The sequence below is a fragment of the Lynx rufus genome, unplaced genomic scaffold (genome assembly GCF_022079265.1).
Source record: "Lynx rufus isolate CCGP_SWC_20201006 ecotype Redwood Valley unplaced genomic scaffold, mLynRuf1.p SCAF_6, whole genome shotgun sequence".
NCBI classification, from domain to species: Eukaryota; Metazoa; Chordata; class Mammalia; order Carnivora; family Felidae; genus Lynx; species Lynx rufus.
This window is the reverse complement of record NW_025814878.1, coordinates 8,649,174-8,665,511: the sequence shown is the minus strand read 5'-3', so window position 1 is coordinate 8,665,511 and position 16,338 is coordinate 8,649,174. Positions and strand designations below refer to the sequence as shown.

The 16,338-nt window shown below is 37.6% G+C and overlaps 1 protein-coding gene across 2 annotated transcripts in view; it reads right to left on the bottom strand.

Annotated features, from left to right (window-relative positions):
- SYNE1 (spectrin repeat containing nuclear envelope protein 1) overlaps positions 1-16,338 on the bottom strand; it is a 473,246-nt gene that overhangs the window by 357,156 nt on the left and 99,752 nt on the right. For both annotated transcript variants that reach the window (XM_047102923.1, XM_047102922.1), the window contains exons 4-5: positions 10,495-10,590; positions 3,750-3,833 (exon numbers count right to left, since the gene is read on the bottom strand). In XM_047102923.1, coding sequence (XP_046958879.1) covers positions 3,750-3,833; positions 10,495-10,590 — 180 coding nt within the window. The remainder of the gene's footprint in view (positions 1-3,749; positions 3,834-10,494; positions 10,591-16,338) is intronic.

Sequence of the window (16,338 nt, the reverse complement as noted above, 5' to 3'; positions counted from 1 at the left end):
CGAATTAGTAATCAAAAATCTCCCAAAAACCAAGAGTCCAGGGCCAGATGGTTTTCCAGGGGAATTCCACCAAATATTTAAAAAAGAGTTAACACCTATTCTCTTGTAGCTGTTCCAAAAAAATAGAAATGGAAGGAAAACTTCCAAACTCTTTCTAGGAAGCCAGCATTACCTTGATTCCAAAACCAAAGACCCACTAAAAAGGAGACAGACCAATTTCCCTGATGAACATGGATGAAAAAGTCCTCAACAAGATACTAGTCAACTAGATCCAACAATACATTAAAAAAAATATTCACTATGACCAAGTGAGATTTATACCTAGGATGCAAGGCTGGTTCAATATCCGCAGAATAATCAATGTGATTCATCACATCAATAAAAGAAAGGACAAGAACCATATGATCTCAATAAATGCAGAGAAAGCATTTGACAAAATACAGCATCCTTTGTTGATAAAAACCCTCAAGAAAGTAGGGATGGAAGGATCATACCTCGAGATCATAAAAGCCATATATGAAAGACCCACCTCTAATATCATCCTCAATGGGGAAAAAAATGAGAGCTTTCCCCCTAAGGTCAGGAATAAGACAGGGATGTCCACTCTTGCCACTGTTATTCAACATAGTATTGGAAATCTTAGCCTCAGCAATCAGACAACCCAAAAGAATAGCAGGCATCCACAAAAAAAAAAAAAAGGGCATTCAAATCAGCCAGGAGGAGGTCAAACTTTCACTCTTCGCAGATGACATGATATCCTCTATGGAAAACCCAAAGGATTCCACCAAAAAAAATGCTAGAACTGACCCATGAATTCAGCAAAGTCACAGTACATAAAATCAATGCACAGAAATCGGTTGCATTCCTATACAACAATAATGAAGCAACAGAAAGAGAAATCAAGGAATCGATCCCATTTACAATTGCACCAAAAAGAGAAATCAAGGAATCGATCCCATTTACAATTGCACCAAAAACCATAAAATACCTAGGAATAAATCAAACCAAAGAGATGAAAAATCTATACACTGAAAACTGTAAAAAGCTTATAAAAGAAATTGAAGAAGACACAAAAAAAATGGAAAAATATTCCATATTCCTGGATAGGAAGAACAAATATTGTTAAAATGTCAATACTTCCTAAAGCAATTTACATATTCAATGCAATCCCTACCAAAATAACATGAGCATTCTTCACAGAGCTAAAACAAACAATCTTAAAATTTGAATGGAATCAGAAAAGACCCTGAATAGCCAAAGTAATCTTGAAAAATAAAACCAAAGATGAAGGCATAACAATCCTGGACTTCAAGATGTATTACAAAGCTGTAATCATCAAGAGAGTATGGTACTGGCACAAAAACAGACACTCAGATCAAGGAAACAGAAAAGAGAGCCCAGAAATGGACCCACAAACATATAGCCAACTCATCTTTGACAAAGCAGGAAAGAATATCCAATGGAATAAAGACAGTCTCTCCAGCAAATGGTGCTGGGAAAACTGGACAGTGGCATGCAGAAAAATGAACCTGGACCACTTTCTTAACACGATACACAAAAATAAACTCAAAATGGATGAAAGACCTAAATGTAAAACAGGAAGCCATCAGAATCCTCGAGGAGAAAGAAGGCAAAAACCTCTTTGACCTTGGCCACAGCAGCTTCTTACTCAACATCTCTCAGGAGGTAAGGGAAAGAAAAGCAAAAGTGAATTATTGGGACCTCATCAAAATAAAAAGCTGCTGCACAGTGAAGAAAACAATCAGCAAAACTAAAACGCAACCGACAGAATGGGAGAAGATATTTGCAAATAACATATCAGATAAAGGGTTAGTATCCAAAAATCTATAAAGAACTTATAAAACTCAACATCCCAAAACAAATAATATAGTGAAGAAATGGGCAAAAGACATGAATAGACACTTCTCCAAAGAAGACACCCAGATGGCCAACCGACACATGAAAAAATGCTCAACATCATTCATCATCAGGGAAATACAAATCAAAACCACAGTGAGATACCACCTCACACCTGTCAGAATGGCTAACATTAACAACTCAGGCAACAATAGTTGTTGGCGAGGATGTGGAGAAAGAGGATCTCTTTTGCACTGCTGGTGGGGATGCAAACTGGTGCAGCCACTCTGGAAAACGGTATGGAGGTTCCTCCAAAAACTAAAAATAGAGCTACCCTATGACCCAGCAATTGCACTACTAGGTATTTATCCAAGGGATGCAGGTGTGTTGTTTTGAAGGGGCACATGCACCCCAATGTTTTTAGCAGCACTATCGACAATAACCAAAGTATAGAAAGAGCCCAAATGTCCATCGACGGATGAATGAATAAAGAAGATGTGGTATATAGATACAATGGAGTATTACTCGGCAATCAGAAAGAATGAAATCTTGCCATTTGCAACTATGTGGAACTAGAGGGTATTATACTAAGTGAAATTAGTCAGAGAAAGACAAATATCATATGACTTCACTCATATGAGGACTTTAAGATACAAAGCAGATGAACATAAGAGAGGGAAGCAAAAGTAATATAAAAACAGGGAGGGGGACAAAACATAAGAGACTCTTAAATATAGAGAACAAACAGAGGGTTGCTGGAGGAGTTGTGGGAGGGGTGATGGGCTAAATGGGTAAAGGGCATTAAGGAATCTACTCCTGAGATCATTATTGCAGTATATGCTAACTAACTTAGATGTAAATTTAAAAAATAAACAAATTATAAAAAAATAAATAAAAAACAAATAAAAATTAAAATAATAACTAATAATCACAGCATGGGATTGTACCTATTAAATAAAATAAACTCATGCCAAAGTAAATAACTGAATAAAATAAATAGGGGGCAGGGAGAAAGGACATCCTTTTCTTACAAAACAATTCCAGTTAACACATGTGAAAGGATTGTCTAATCACAATTAGACAAACATCAAAGAAATAATTACTGAAGGCAATCAATGCTAAAATCAGTGAGCAAAGTTTGAGGAGAAGTAGAATATTAGCATAATCTCAATGATCTCCCCTATTATTTTTCAGTTACAAAGGAAGAATAGTAACTTTATCATAAAACACATAGCAAACAGCCTTACCCAAGTGAAGGAGAGTAACATCAACAGCCATAAGACCTATCAGAATCCTACATCCACTAACGTGATGAACTGAGAAGAGTACAATATCACATCCTTGGAATTCTTGCCAAAAATGTATAACCTCAATCTAATCTTGAGAAAACATCAAACAAATCCAAAATGAGAGACCTTCTACAAAATAACTGACCAGGACTTATTATTAAGATCACGAAGGACAAGGAAAGACAATGTCATAGAGTGGAAGAGACCAAGAGTCACAGCAGTTATATGCTAAGTGTATCACTGGATCGGATCCTGAATAGAAGTAAGACATCAGTGGGAAAAAAAAATTGATGAAATTAGCCTAATGTCTACGCTTTAATTAGTAGTATCACACCAATTTAAAATTCTATTTTTAATAATTGTCCTATATATACATACGTGCAGTATGTATAAAAGTTCTTCACAGTAGAGAAAGCTGGCTGAAGTACAGACATGAAATCTCTGTGCCATTTTTTGCCACTTTGTTGTAAATCTAAAATTATGCTACAATAATATTGCATCTCTAGCTGTATAATTTACATGTAATGCTTTTACCGCACAGCCAATGTTGAAAAACATCAGTATGCCCACACCTCTTCTTTAAGTGTTTTGTCTCTCTCTTACCTTCCTTCCTTCAAGGAACTTCAGTGCTGTGCCAATATTAGCCACAGCATGGATTCGTTTCATACGGCGCCCTTGTTCACAAGGCTATAAACAGGAAAGAACAGGAATAAATAAAAATGCACACATTAAAAAAGGTAACTATAAAATCTATGTAAATGGATTAAAAGTATACTTGAAGAATATTCAAGAACAACATTATTCAATTTCTATAGGGTTAATAGATACACAAAGGAGCATTACCCCACAGTGCTTGGAGTGCTTGGAAGTGTAGTTGATACACTTCCCTTTCACATCTCTGTATGCCAAGAGCAGAAATTCACAAGACTCCCATGTTGCCTATTGAGACTATCACTCCTATAAGTTAGGAAACATTTATATGAAAAGTGCTCTTGGTGCCTGTGTGGGAGCAGGAGATATACGGGAAATCTGTACTTTCCTCCAATTTTGTTGTAAACTCAAAACTCCTTAAAAAAAAAGAGCTCTTAAAAAAAAAGTGCTCTTGGTCACACACCATTTCCTTTGGCAGTCATACTAACATGAAAGATTATTAAGAGTATTAGTAACATTTCTTGGTTTGAATGACCAAAATACATGGCACGCATGGGCCAAGGTTAAAAAGTAGGATTGCAACAATGAAAATGGTATTCACATGCTAGCATGTCTGGTACAAGGATACTCTAACTTACCTGTGTTTGCACTACCGAAATGCATTATGTGCTTTCTATGTGCCACAATGTTAATTTTAAAACTCAAAGTAATTTCAACTAAGTAGATATAATTAGCCTTTTACATTTGCAGGAAATAAATGGATAACTGTGGTGAAGTAATTTCTCCATGGTTGCATAGCTGGTAACCTGGTCCCTTCTCTATGACACCAAAACTCTACATAATCTCTCATTAAAACTCAAAAAACTGCCTATCTTTTAAATTCCAATTAATAGTGTATCAGGTAATGGTTTTAAAAAAAATTAATGTTTATTTATTTTTGACAGAGAGAGAGAGAGACAGAGCATGAGTGGGGAAGAGGCAGAGAGAGAGAGAGAGAGACAGAATCTAAAGCAGGCTCCAGGCTCTGAGCTATCAGCACGACGTGGGGCTCGAACTCACAGACCATGAGATCATGACCTGAGCCGAAGTCGGACGCTCAATCGACTGAGACACCCAGGCGCCCCGGTAATGGTTTCTATGATATGATTTTAAACAAATATTTAAATAGAAAATGTAATTTTTTTTTTACTTTTTATTTGTCCTTTATTTGGGAACCCTTGTCGTGCATAATGGTCTCATATTTGGTCCATGCATGGCCCACTTGGTCATTTAATGAGTTATCTTCTGTAATGCAAAAAGCACCTATTAGCCTACCGACTAAGACAAAGCCAGGGCCTGGAAATGAAGTATGAAAGCCATTCCCCTAATATGACCACCACCACCGTCCATTCTATCCTCCTGCCTTCCTATACCCAAGACAACTATCATAAAATCCAGTTCAATGTTTTCCTTCTTATATAGATTCATTTCCTTTACATGCATTCATGAAAAGAATATCTATTTTGGTTTTTAACTTTATATAAAGGGATCATCATATTAATCTTTTGAGGCTCACTTTCCCACATAATATTATATTGCTAAGACTCATCCATGTTGTTGCTGTCACTGTATTTCATTCACTTTGACAGCTCTTGGCCATCTTTTCTGCACTCCTTTTGATGTGAATCTTGGTTATTTCCAGATTATTTCTATTGTGACCTGTGCTGATAGATCATTTTTGTACACCCTATCTTTGGTACAAGTATAAAGAGTTTTTCTTGGTTGTAAACCTAAGAGTGAAATTGCTGGGTCAGAGGGAATGCGACTTTGAACTTCTGAAGTAATACCAAACTTTTCCAAAGCGTTTGTGCTTCTTTCCATTCTTGTCAACAATAAGAATAATCCTATGGGTGCATATCTTGTCTAACACTTCATTTTGACAGATATTGAAAAAAAATTCTTTCAGTTAAATGTATGTAACATGGTCTTTCGCTGTGGTCTTCATTTGCATCTCTTGATCAACAATGATAGAACTTCTCTTCCTCTGTTCCTTGACAATGTTTCTTTTGTAAAATGCCCTTTCACATCTCTCACTCAGGTTTCCCTGTAGTTTGTACTGTTTCTATTTTGAATATGTACTTTATATATTCTTGTCATAATCTTTTCTTAATCTTTTTACTACATGTATTGTGAATATATTCTACCCATTTTTAACTTCTTTTGTCACTTTCTTTAAAGGTTTTTCTTTTAAAACATTTTTAATTTTAATATCATCAAATGCAGCAATGCCTTGGTCTGTTTCTGGACTCTATTGCATTTGTCAGTATGTCCATCCCTGTACCAATGCCACACTATCTGAAGTTATACAACTTTACCCTAAGACTTGATATCTGGTGGAGCAAACACCATGTGTCTACTTTTCTTGTTGGATGTCCCCTAGCAAAATGAGCAAGATATAAATATCTATTGTATTGTCCCTCTCCAGTTGGCATCTATTTTTACACAATTTAATCTGCCCTAATATCGTGATCATAGTAGGCCTCAAACTCATAAAAGGCATTGGCCATATCTCATTCATCTTTGTTTTCCTTAGAGGGTAGAAGGTAGTGTCTTATCCATAACAGAACTCCAGAAACGTTAGCTGGATGGATATTCAGTGGATAATGCCAAGCCCAGTTGCAGACTTGAGTTCTATTCTAAATATACGATCTATGGCTAACAAAGTCACCTGGTGAACATTCAGGGCTCTTTGATGCTCCAGATTTCCTAAGAGTGCCCACTGGACACTTTTTTTTTTTTACAGATCTATTTTCTTTTTAAATACTTTACTTAAGCATAATAACATATGACACTATATTAGCTTCAGGTACACAGATTAATGATTCAGTATTTGTATACTTTGCAAAATGACCAGCACAATAAGTCTAGTTACCATACATGGAATTTTTTTATGATGACAACTTCCAAGATCTACTCTCTTAGCAACTTTTAAATATATAATAAAATATTAGCAACTATAGTCACCATGCTGTACAGTACACCTCCATGACTTATTTATTCTATAAATAGAAGTTTGTACCTCTTGATCCCCTTCACCCATTTGGCCAACTCCAACTCCCCTCCCTTCTGGCAACTGCCAATCTGTTCTTCGTATCTCTGAGTTTTGTTTTGTTATTTGTTTTATTTTTAGAATCTACAAATAAATAAAACCATAGAATCTTTGTCTTCTTCTGTCTTATCTCATTTAGTATAATTTCCTTAACATCTATCCATGTCATTGCAAATGACAAGAGTTCATTTTTCATGGCTGCATAGTATTCCATATATCTCACATCTTCTTTATCCATTCATCCATTGATAGACACTCAAGTAATTTCCATATATTGGCTATTGTAAATCATGCTGCAATGAGCATGGGGTTGTGTATGTTTTGACTTAGTGTTTTGTTTTCTATTATTGTGCACTTTTAAGTGAATTATTAGGCTTCTCCTGAATGCAAAGTATTAAGGAGTTTAAAAAAAGAGAGTTAACAAAATGGATAAGAAATAAGTTTCTCGGCAGTCCTTAAACTCTTCATGTTGCTTCTATTATTTCCAATTTTTCAACGGCAATTCCTCACATTCTTAAAAAAAATCCTAAGTGTGAAATTAAATTTAGGTTTCCTATATTTATGTGTGATTACAGATACATAGCCACTGATACATTTAAAGAGAAAATGTTCCACAAATAATCAAAGAATGTAGAGAAATCTAAGAACAGTAATTTAAAAGTTAAAGATACTCTAAGTCCTTAAATAAAATCATAGTTTTCTCAAGAGAGTCATAATAGGTTATTCAAGGAGACTAGATACTGCGATTCCACCCTCACCCTGAGATGCAGACAAGGCAGGGATACTAAGCCATTTGGCCACATTTCCCTGATGATCATGGTCAGAGTCAGAGTCCCAGGCTATGTGAACTCTGATGTTAAGCACAGTGTTGTTAATAGAGTTCCACCTATGAGATATTTTAGGATTTCTGAATAGTGTTAGAACTCTTGATGGAAATGCTCTTACCCACATTCTCCCTTTGAAAGCTCTACAAGAATTCCTGGGATACTCATTCCTTTTTAATTCATGCTTTTCATTTTAATGTGGTCCTGAATTATAATGTATACATATACAAAATTTAAATAACCATTTCCAAGGATTATTTATAATCTAAGAGCAATTTCATTTTACATAATTCAGAATCTTGGAGGGCTCAATACAAGTAAATAATAAAGGTTAAACTGGAAACTACCTTGTATGTCTCAGTTCTTCTCTGCTAAGTGAGAAAGCTGAGATTCTTTTTGAAATCTCTTCTAGCTTCAAGGTCTTATAATTTATGTCTGAATGAGTAGGGTACTTAAACAGAAATAGGACTCTTATGTCAAAATATATACTTTTTCTAGAGACATTTAGCTTGGCAATTAAATGCCCATCAAGCTTTCTGTACCCTGTTGGCCAAGTATACTGGCAAAATTATATTGACACAGAATGATATACCTCCTGAATACCCAACTGAATTGGAATGAAGATTCCTTTAACCTTTTAGTAAACAGCTTAATTCAGAAGGAAATAAAAAGATGCCCAATTATATCTGGCAATCAAGGGAGTATATATCTCAAGTCAATGATTTGACTTGACATCTGAATGCTAATCTAGTTTATTTAGCTCATGCATATTTCAAATTGGCTTTTCATATATGTTTTGTTTGATTTCCCCCAAAGTAGAACCTGAGACAGGACTTGGATGCATGTAGTTTACTGTGGAGGTGATCCCAGGTAGCAAGAGTGAGGGGGGTGCATGGAGTGTGAGACAGGGAAGAAGAAAAATGCTATTGAGGGTTTCCACTGTGAGCAACTGGGCCTCAATCCTACTGGGGACTCAAGCACTCCATGAGACATGTGTAAATATGTCACAGAATTGTCTGCCTTCCCAATGCCAGACTGCAGCATTTATTCATGGACTCCCATCTCCATTGGTTGAAGGACCTTCGGGACCATTAACTCTTCTACACTTCAAGGCTGCTTTAAGCAACTTGTGCTTTTGACCAAAGCTATGAGGGTGGAAACCTGGAGGCAAGCTACCAGTGTTTGAGGCAAGATACTACTAGAGGGTGTAGGCAATGTTCCCCACTGTGTGAAGTCATTTGAAGCTGGAGGTGAGCTGAGATAGCACAAGGGCACCAGAAGCATCCGCTACCATATGAATCAAGTTAGAGAGATGATTTACACAAAATTATTATCAGTTTGTAGTTTTTCAACAAACAACCCTATTTTGAGGATTCCACACAAAATTAACTGGAAATTTATGTTTAGGCAAATACACGTTTAAAAACTCACTTAACCAAGTTTCACGGCTGTGTAGCTGTTGTCAAGAAGCAATAGACAAAGAACAAATAAGTGCTCCCAATTTAGGACACTGTGTTCTAGCACGTCATACGACATTTTGAAGGTAATTTCTTGAGTATCTTTTCGTCATTATGATAGACATCATTTATAAGTAGTTTATCTTTGCACATACTACTTACCTCTCTACTACTTTCAAATAACAAAACGTAAGCCAGAAAAAAAACGCAGATCTTTCTCGACTAACAATGCGGTTATATCCCGATAAACTCATTATAAGTTGGAAAAACTGCAAATCAAAATTGCATTTAATACACCTACACTACTGAACATCACAGCTTGGCCTAGCTCACCTTAAACGTGCTCAGATCACTGACATTAGCCTGCAGTTGGGCAAAATTCTCTAACTCAAAGCCAATCTCATAATGGAGTGTTTAATATTTCATGTAATTTATTCAGTACTGTACTGAAAGTGAAAAATAGAATGGCTATGTGGGTATAGAATGGTTGTTAAGTGTAGCCAGTTCTTTACCCTCATGACCGCATGGCTCACTGGGAGTGGTGCCTCCTTGCCCCTGCCCAGCATCACAAGAGGATCATCCTGTGCATTGTTAGCCCAGGAAAAGATCCAAATTCAAAATTCCAAGTATGGTTTTTAGTGAATGCATATTACTTTCACAACATTGTAAAGTCAAAAAGTCGTTAAGTCAAACCACTGTAAGTTGGGGACTGTCTATACTTTATTATTAAGTAACATAGAAAAGTATATTCTGTAGCTCACTATCAATGTGTTTTTCACTTTGCTGGTTCCACTGCACAAAAAAAAAGCAAATGATTCTGAAGGTGCCGTTCCTGTGACAAATGACTGATGATGGAGGCTGTCCACAAGTGTATGACAAATGTCATGCTGATCTCAAACTTAATTTTTAACAAACAAGTATATAAATAATACACAGTTATGGACCAACATTCCTTTCCAAACGGAAAGCAAACTCTGTAAGTGAGGTCAATGTTAATCTGTAAGTAATTTTCCTGGATAGATATTGCATAAGATGCAGTAGTTAAGCATGATAGATAACTGATGAAGTTCTTTACTCTTCCTTCTAAGGTTGCTACTACTACATATAGAGTTTTAAATCCACTAAATGTGTGTGGGAACTAGAAAGGAAAGGTGTTCCCTGCTCCCGGAAGTGACTGATATATTCAGGGGTTGTGGAACACTAACACACTAGTATTCCCAGTGTATTACCCACTTTTATAGGACATCACCTTTTACACTCCCAACCCCACAACCTCCGAATCCCAAAAGGGAACAGTTTGACAATCTGGTCACAGGAAAAATCCTTACCAGTTTCTGCCCAGACAGGACCTCCAGAAGAGCAAGCAGCTTAACGCCATCTTTCATGTCTTCAAAAAGATCATCTACCACCAGTGGGGGCTTCCGCTAGAAGATAAAAAAATGAATAAATGCAAAAAGTGCATCTTCTCTCTCTGACATACCTTTGCTACTCATTATGGTGAAATCTGGAGGAACAGTTTCTAAATACCCTAAATTCTTTATTTTGGATATGAGTGGCAATGACCAATTATAAGGAGAAAAACAACCTTTTGGAAATAAACATACTCAAAAACCTCAGGAGACTTTTTTGAATGTTTATCTACTTTGAGAGGAATAAAAGACGGAGCAGGGGGGTAGGGCAGAGAGAGAGAGAGACAGACAGAGAAACAGAGACAGAGACAGAGATAGAATCCCAAGCAGGCTCCGCATTTGGAGCAGAGCCCCATTTGGAGCTCGATCTCACCAACCAATCTCACCAGCCATGAGATCATGACCTCAGCCGAAGAATCCCACTCTTAACGGATGGGGCCACCCATCTGCCCTGAAAACCTGAGGAGACTTCATGTTTGGACTTTCATATACATACCAGCTTCTTTCTAGAAAGGAATTTTTAAGACTCAAATGGTAGGGAATAAGGAAAGGAAAAGAAGTCACTATCAACATAAAAGATAAGCGAGACATTAACACAGGACCTAAGCAGGGAAGAGGAGATGGCCAGAGACACTGGACCAATCTCCACACTTCACTGTGGGCGAGCACGGAACCCGGGCTTTCCCAAGCCCAACACTTCCGAGGCCCATTCTAGCCACACTAATAGCCTTAGGTCAGTGGCCAGCTGCTGGAGCACCGTGAGCACAAGCAAGGTTGCAGATTTAGTCTCCAGTGGGTTAGCTGGCCATGTTCTGTGTCTCCACCTGACAAATGTAGCACAGCTTCTCTCACGATGCGTCACTGAACCCAGAGGATCATGGGCACAGATCACAGGCTGATCAGTGCAGATCCACCACTGCTGGAAAAGTAAGTCAAAGCCCATTTTCAATTCATGGAGGGTCTTTTATTTTTTATAAAGGTCGTTGAAATGCCCAATGACTGGGGTTCATCAAACTTTAAAAAATTTTTTTTAATGTTTATTTATTTTTGAAAGAGAGAGAGAGAGAGAGACAGAGCATGAGTGGGGGAGGGGCAGAGAGAGAGGGAGACACAGAATCCGAAGCAGGCTCCAGGCTCCGAGCTGTCAGCACAGAGCCTGACGTGGGGATTGAACTCACCAACCGTGAGATCATGACCTGATCCAAAGTTGGACACTCAACCAACCGAGCCACCTGGGTGCCCCGGTCAAACTTTTAATTAAGGTCTATCTTGGCTCAGACAAAAGCAGAGAAGTGCTGATGCCAGTGGAGGTCAGGTGTCCCCAGAATTCTACAGAATAAGAATTTTCCATTTATCACCTGGGTTCAAGCTCTACAGCTTTCTGCTTCTCACTGAACCATGTGAAAAGCCTAATGCCATATTCCTGACTTTCAATTGTCTTTCTTTCTAAAAAAGAAAAAAGTTCTATTTACAGATACTTAATCACCAAACATTTTATTGAAATGAGACTTTGTTTCTTTACCCACTGATATGGAGCATTCCTATTTCTCCTATGACTGCATTAATTACAGCCTCTGAATGGCACAATTCTAATTTGAAATGCATTTTCTCTCTTTATAAAATGAACAGCTGAATACATTTTGTTCTGATGCTGTGAAATACACATTCAAAAATAACAGGTTTTCGTTTTCAGGCTTTCTCCTTTAAATTCCACTATTCACACTGCTTATAATTTATAGAGGAAAAATGTAATAATGATTTTATATTATAAGCATATAAATAAAATTATTCAGAATAAAGTGAGCTACACGGAAAACTAATCAGTATGATAAGAATCAAAATTATTGTATTAGCTATATATATATATATGTATATCATTATATAAGGCCTATTTATCATTCATAATGTCCATTTGTATCCTTTTTAAAATTTTTTAAATGCTTATTTATTTTTAATAGAGAGAGAGAGAGAGAGAGAGCTTGAACGAGCGAGGGGCAGAGAGAGAGGGAGACACAGAATCCGAAGCAGGCTCCAGGCTCCGAGCTGTCAGCATAGAGCCTGACGCAGGGCTTGAACCCACGAACCGCAAGATCATGACCTGAGCCAAAGTTGGATGCTTAACTGACTGAGCCACCCAGGCACCTGCATTTGTATCCTAATCATGTAAATACAGTGTAACAACGAGGGAAAGTTAATAAATATGTGATATATTCAGTGAACAAATGCAAATGAAGTTTTTCTTAGATTGTTATCCTGAAAATATATAAAGGAAATGAAACAAAGCAGGGAATTTTCTTGGAATAATAAAAATTCCAAGAGATTTGACACATACAAAACATCGCATCCATCCATCCATTCTACCTTCACACGCAAACTCGTCTCTGCCACTTTGAAGGACATTTTTTCTTGACCCCACTTCTGCCTCTCATGTTTCTCTTCTTGCATCTCCACTGGTGTCCCTCATGCTTCCTCTCCCGTCTGGTTGCTCCTACACATGCTCCTGGATGTAATCTTCAGGTAAGCAGTGACCACTGAACAACTCAGCCCATCGGCCTCTCTGCGTCGACTGCTGGTACCAAACTCTCCTTGATCTTTCTTCCCCAAACCTCCTTGATCAGCCTGCCTGGTGCACAAGCCTCTTTTCCTTCTCTCCCGCCTTTCTTTCTGACTGTGGCCACTCGCCAAGCTCAATCCTGTCTCCTCTGTTCTTTACAAAATTTTGTCCAGGTAGATAGGACTCTTGAAGCCTTCCTTCCAGGTAAATGTTCTCTTCTGAACATTGTTGAGTACATGACAGGCACTCAATGTTCGTATTGTTGGCTGAATGACTGCCTGAATGAATGAATAAATGTACTTTTCTAAAAAAATATCTTTGTAGGTCCTATGCCCATATTAATGGCTCTTAAAATGTGGTACATATATAATGGGTAAAGAAAATATTCTTCGCTTTCTAGGCAATCAGACTGCAACACAACACAGACACAGAAGTATCTTGTGTCTCCATGTTTTGTTCAGAGTAGGCACGTGTTAAATATTTGTTGAAGGAATGAATGAAGTTTCCAGTCTGTGCATGATAAAGAATGGTAGATGGTTTTTATTTCAAGAGTAGATACTCAGAATATTGTCACTTTTCTCTTTCTCCATTTAGCAAATTCCTGCTCAATTTTCATACTTACTTATACTTAATCTTTTTCAGTCTTCCGACGGGAATTAAGTACTTCTTTGGCCCCAAGTACATTGTTTAGGTTAGGATGATCGTGTTGCATTACAGTTAGTCATTTACAAATCTGTGTCCTTAGGAACTCAGACAGTGGGTCTTCTTGAAGATAAGGAAGAAGTTGGATGTATCTTTGTATACCTAATACCAGGCAAAGTGCTTAGCACTAGTCAGCAGTAAACATGTAAATCGTGAGTGAATAACACTCAACAGGGATATGCGATGCTGGTTTGCAAATATCTTTGGGATTCTTAGAGATACCCATAAATAAGATCGTAGTGCAGAATTTCTCTTTTTATAGGAAATATGAGTTGTTCTGGAAATTTTTCCTCCAATGTCTTCCTACACAAAATAAAGAGATGTAGTCTGGTGGCTATTAACAGTCTAAATAGAAATTGGGAGAAAATATTTCTCCTTAAAATAAAAATGTTTAAAAAATGTTTATATCAGGGGCGCCTGGATGGCTCAGTTGGTTAAGCGTCCGACTTTGGCTCAGGTCACGATCTCATTCTGTGGGTTTGAGCTCCACTCAGACTCTGTGCTGACAGCTCAGAGCCTGGCCCTACTTCACATTCTATGTCTCCCTCCCTCTCTGTCTTCCATTCCCCTGCTCATGCTCTGTCTCTCTCAATGTGTCTCTCAAAAATAAACGTTAATAATTTTTTTAAATTTTTTTACATTTGTTTATTTTTTTTTTAATTTTTTTTTCAACGTTTATTTATTTTTGGGACAGAGAGAGACAGAGCATGAACGGGGGAGGGGCAGAGAGAGAGGGAGTCACAGAATCGGAAACAGGCTCCAGGCTCTGAGCCATCAGCCCAGAGCCTGACGCGGGGCTCGAACTCACGGACCGCAAGATCGTGACCTGGCTGAAGTCAGACGCTTAACCGACTGCGCCACCCAGGCGCCCCAACATTTGTTTATTTTTGAGAGACAGAGTGAGACAGAGCGTGAGCAGGGGAGGGGCAGAGAGAGAAGGAGACACAGAATCTGAAGCAGCCTCCAGGCTCTGAGCAAGCAGTCAGCACAGAGCCCGATGTGGGACTCGAACCCACAAACCAGGAGATCATGACCTGAGCCGAAGTTGGACGCTCAACCGACTGAACCACCCAGGTGCCCCAACGTTAAGAATTTTTTAATTAAAAAAATAAAAAGATGTTTTATATCAATTTAATTTGTAATGCACGGGTATCATATTTTCAACACACTGATTATAGGGCCAAGCATTATATAATCAATTTTTTACTTAATGCCTCAACTAGTAAAAGAGGGAGAAAAATAAACTTCTGGCCAGCCTTACTGCAAAGAGCTGGCAAAATAATACTAGAGAATGATCTTTATATTTCTACAAGTTCTATGTAATTGCATATAACGTAAATATTGTGCACAATCCACAAAAACACTTATCAAAAATTACACCAGAATAAAAATGTTCTAGCAATTATTGGACAAGTTTTCCTATCCCATTTTGCACAAAGAATTATTTACATATAGCAACTGACCAACTAATGGAGTCATTTACCATTGTCACTAACTCACAGTTATTTTCTGTGACAGTGTTTTAATAATAATAAAAAAAAAACCTTTCAGCTAAAATGTTTCTCCTGTCACATCTATAAATAGTTATAGCACCAATCTGATTACTCTGCAGGATTCAGGTCACGGTACTGGCCGCCAAAAGAAAGAGTTGGAAATGAAGGTAACTTACTGGAGCCTGACTTACTGAAAAATCGATATGATGTAGTTTTGTTCTGATTGCCCACTTATTTTCAGTTTTAAGCACCAGGCAGAAATCTATCAAGCACTTTTCAAGACCACAATTATCATTTTTAAATTATGATTAAGGTAAAACCGTAATAAGCTTTTATTGGGGGGCAGTATTTTTTAAAATTGTATTCTCCTTGGCCTTGTCTGTCACATTTAGATATTCTATAGTGGAACCAAAATGTATTCATACTGAATCTGAGGTTGTTCAAGGAAGGGAACTTCCCAACTGTGTCGAGGGGAGAGAAAGATAAAGATGGGAGAGAACAAAAACGAGAAAGAGGTACTTCACTTCTGTGGTTACTCCCTTCTATCAGCTCTCTTCAAACTAGGTTTAAACCTTAACTTCCAGCTCTAAGAGGACTGTCTGGTCTAAAAGTCCCTACAAACGCTGGGAAGATACACATGCCTCTGTGCCTGGCTAATACCCTTGGTAGTTAACTCATTACTGAAACAGACTTCACAGAACTTTTTTCTCTATTTCTTCTACTCTTCCTTTATTTTGCTAAGCAGCTCCTTTAAAGACATGTAATGAGATTCAAAGTTCATCCTTGATCTTTATGGAATGTAAAAGTACGGGTATCCTTGACATAATTTTTACTGACCAGTTCTCTATCTGGGGAAAATATCCTATTCTCTAACATTGTGTGTGTGTGTGTATGTGTGTGTGTGTGTGTGTGTGTGTGTGTGTGTGTGTGTGTGTGTATCTTGTGTCACTTTACTAGTCTATAAGCATCAACACATTTTTAAGCCCTATCTACCATCTATTTTCATATTTTTAT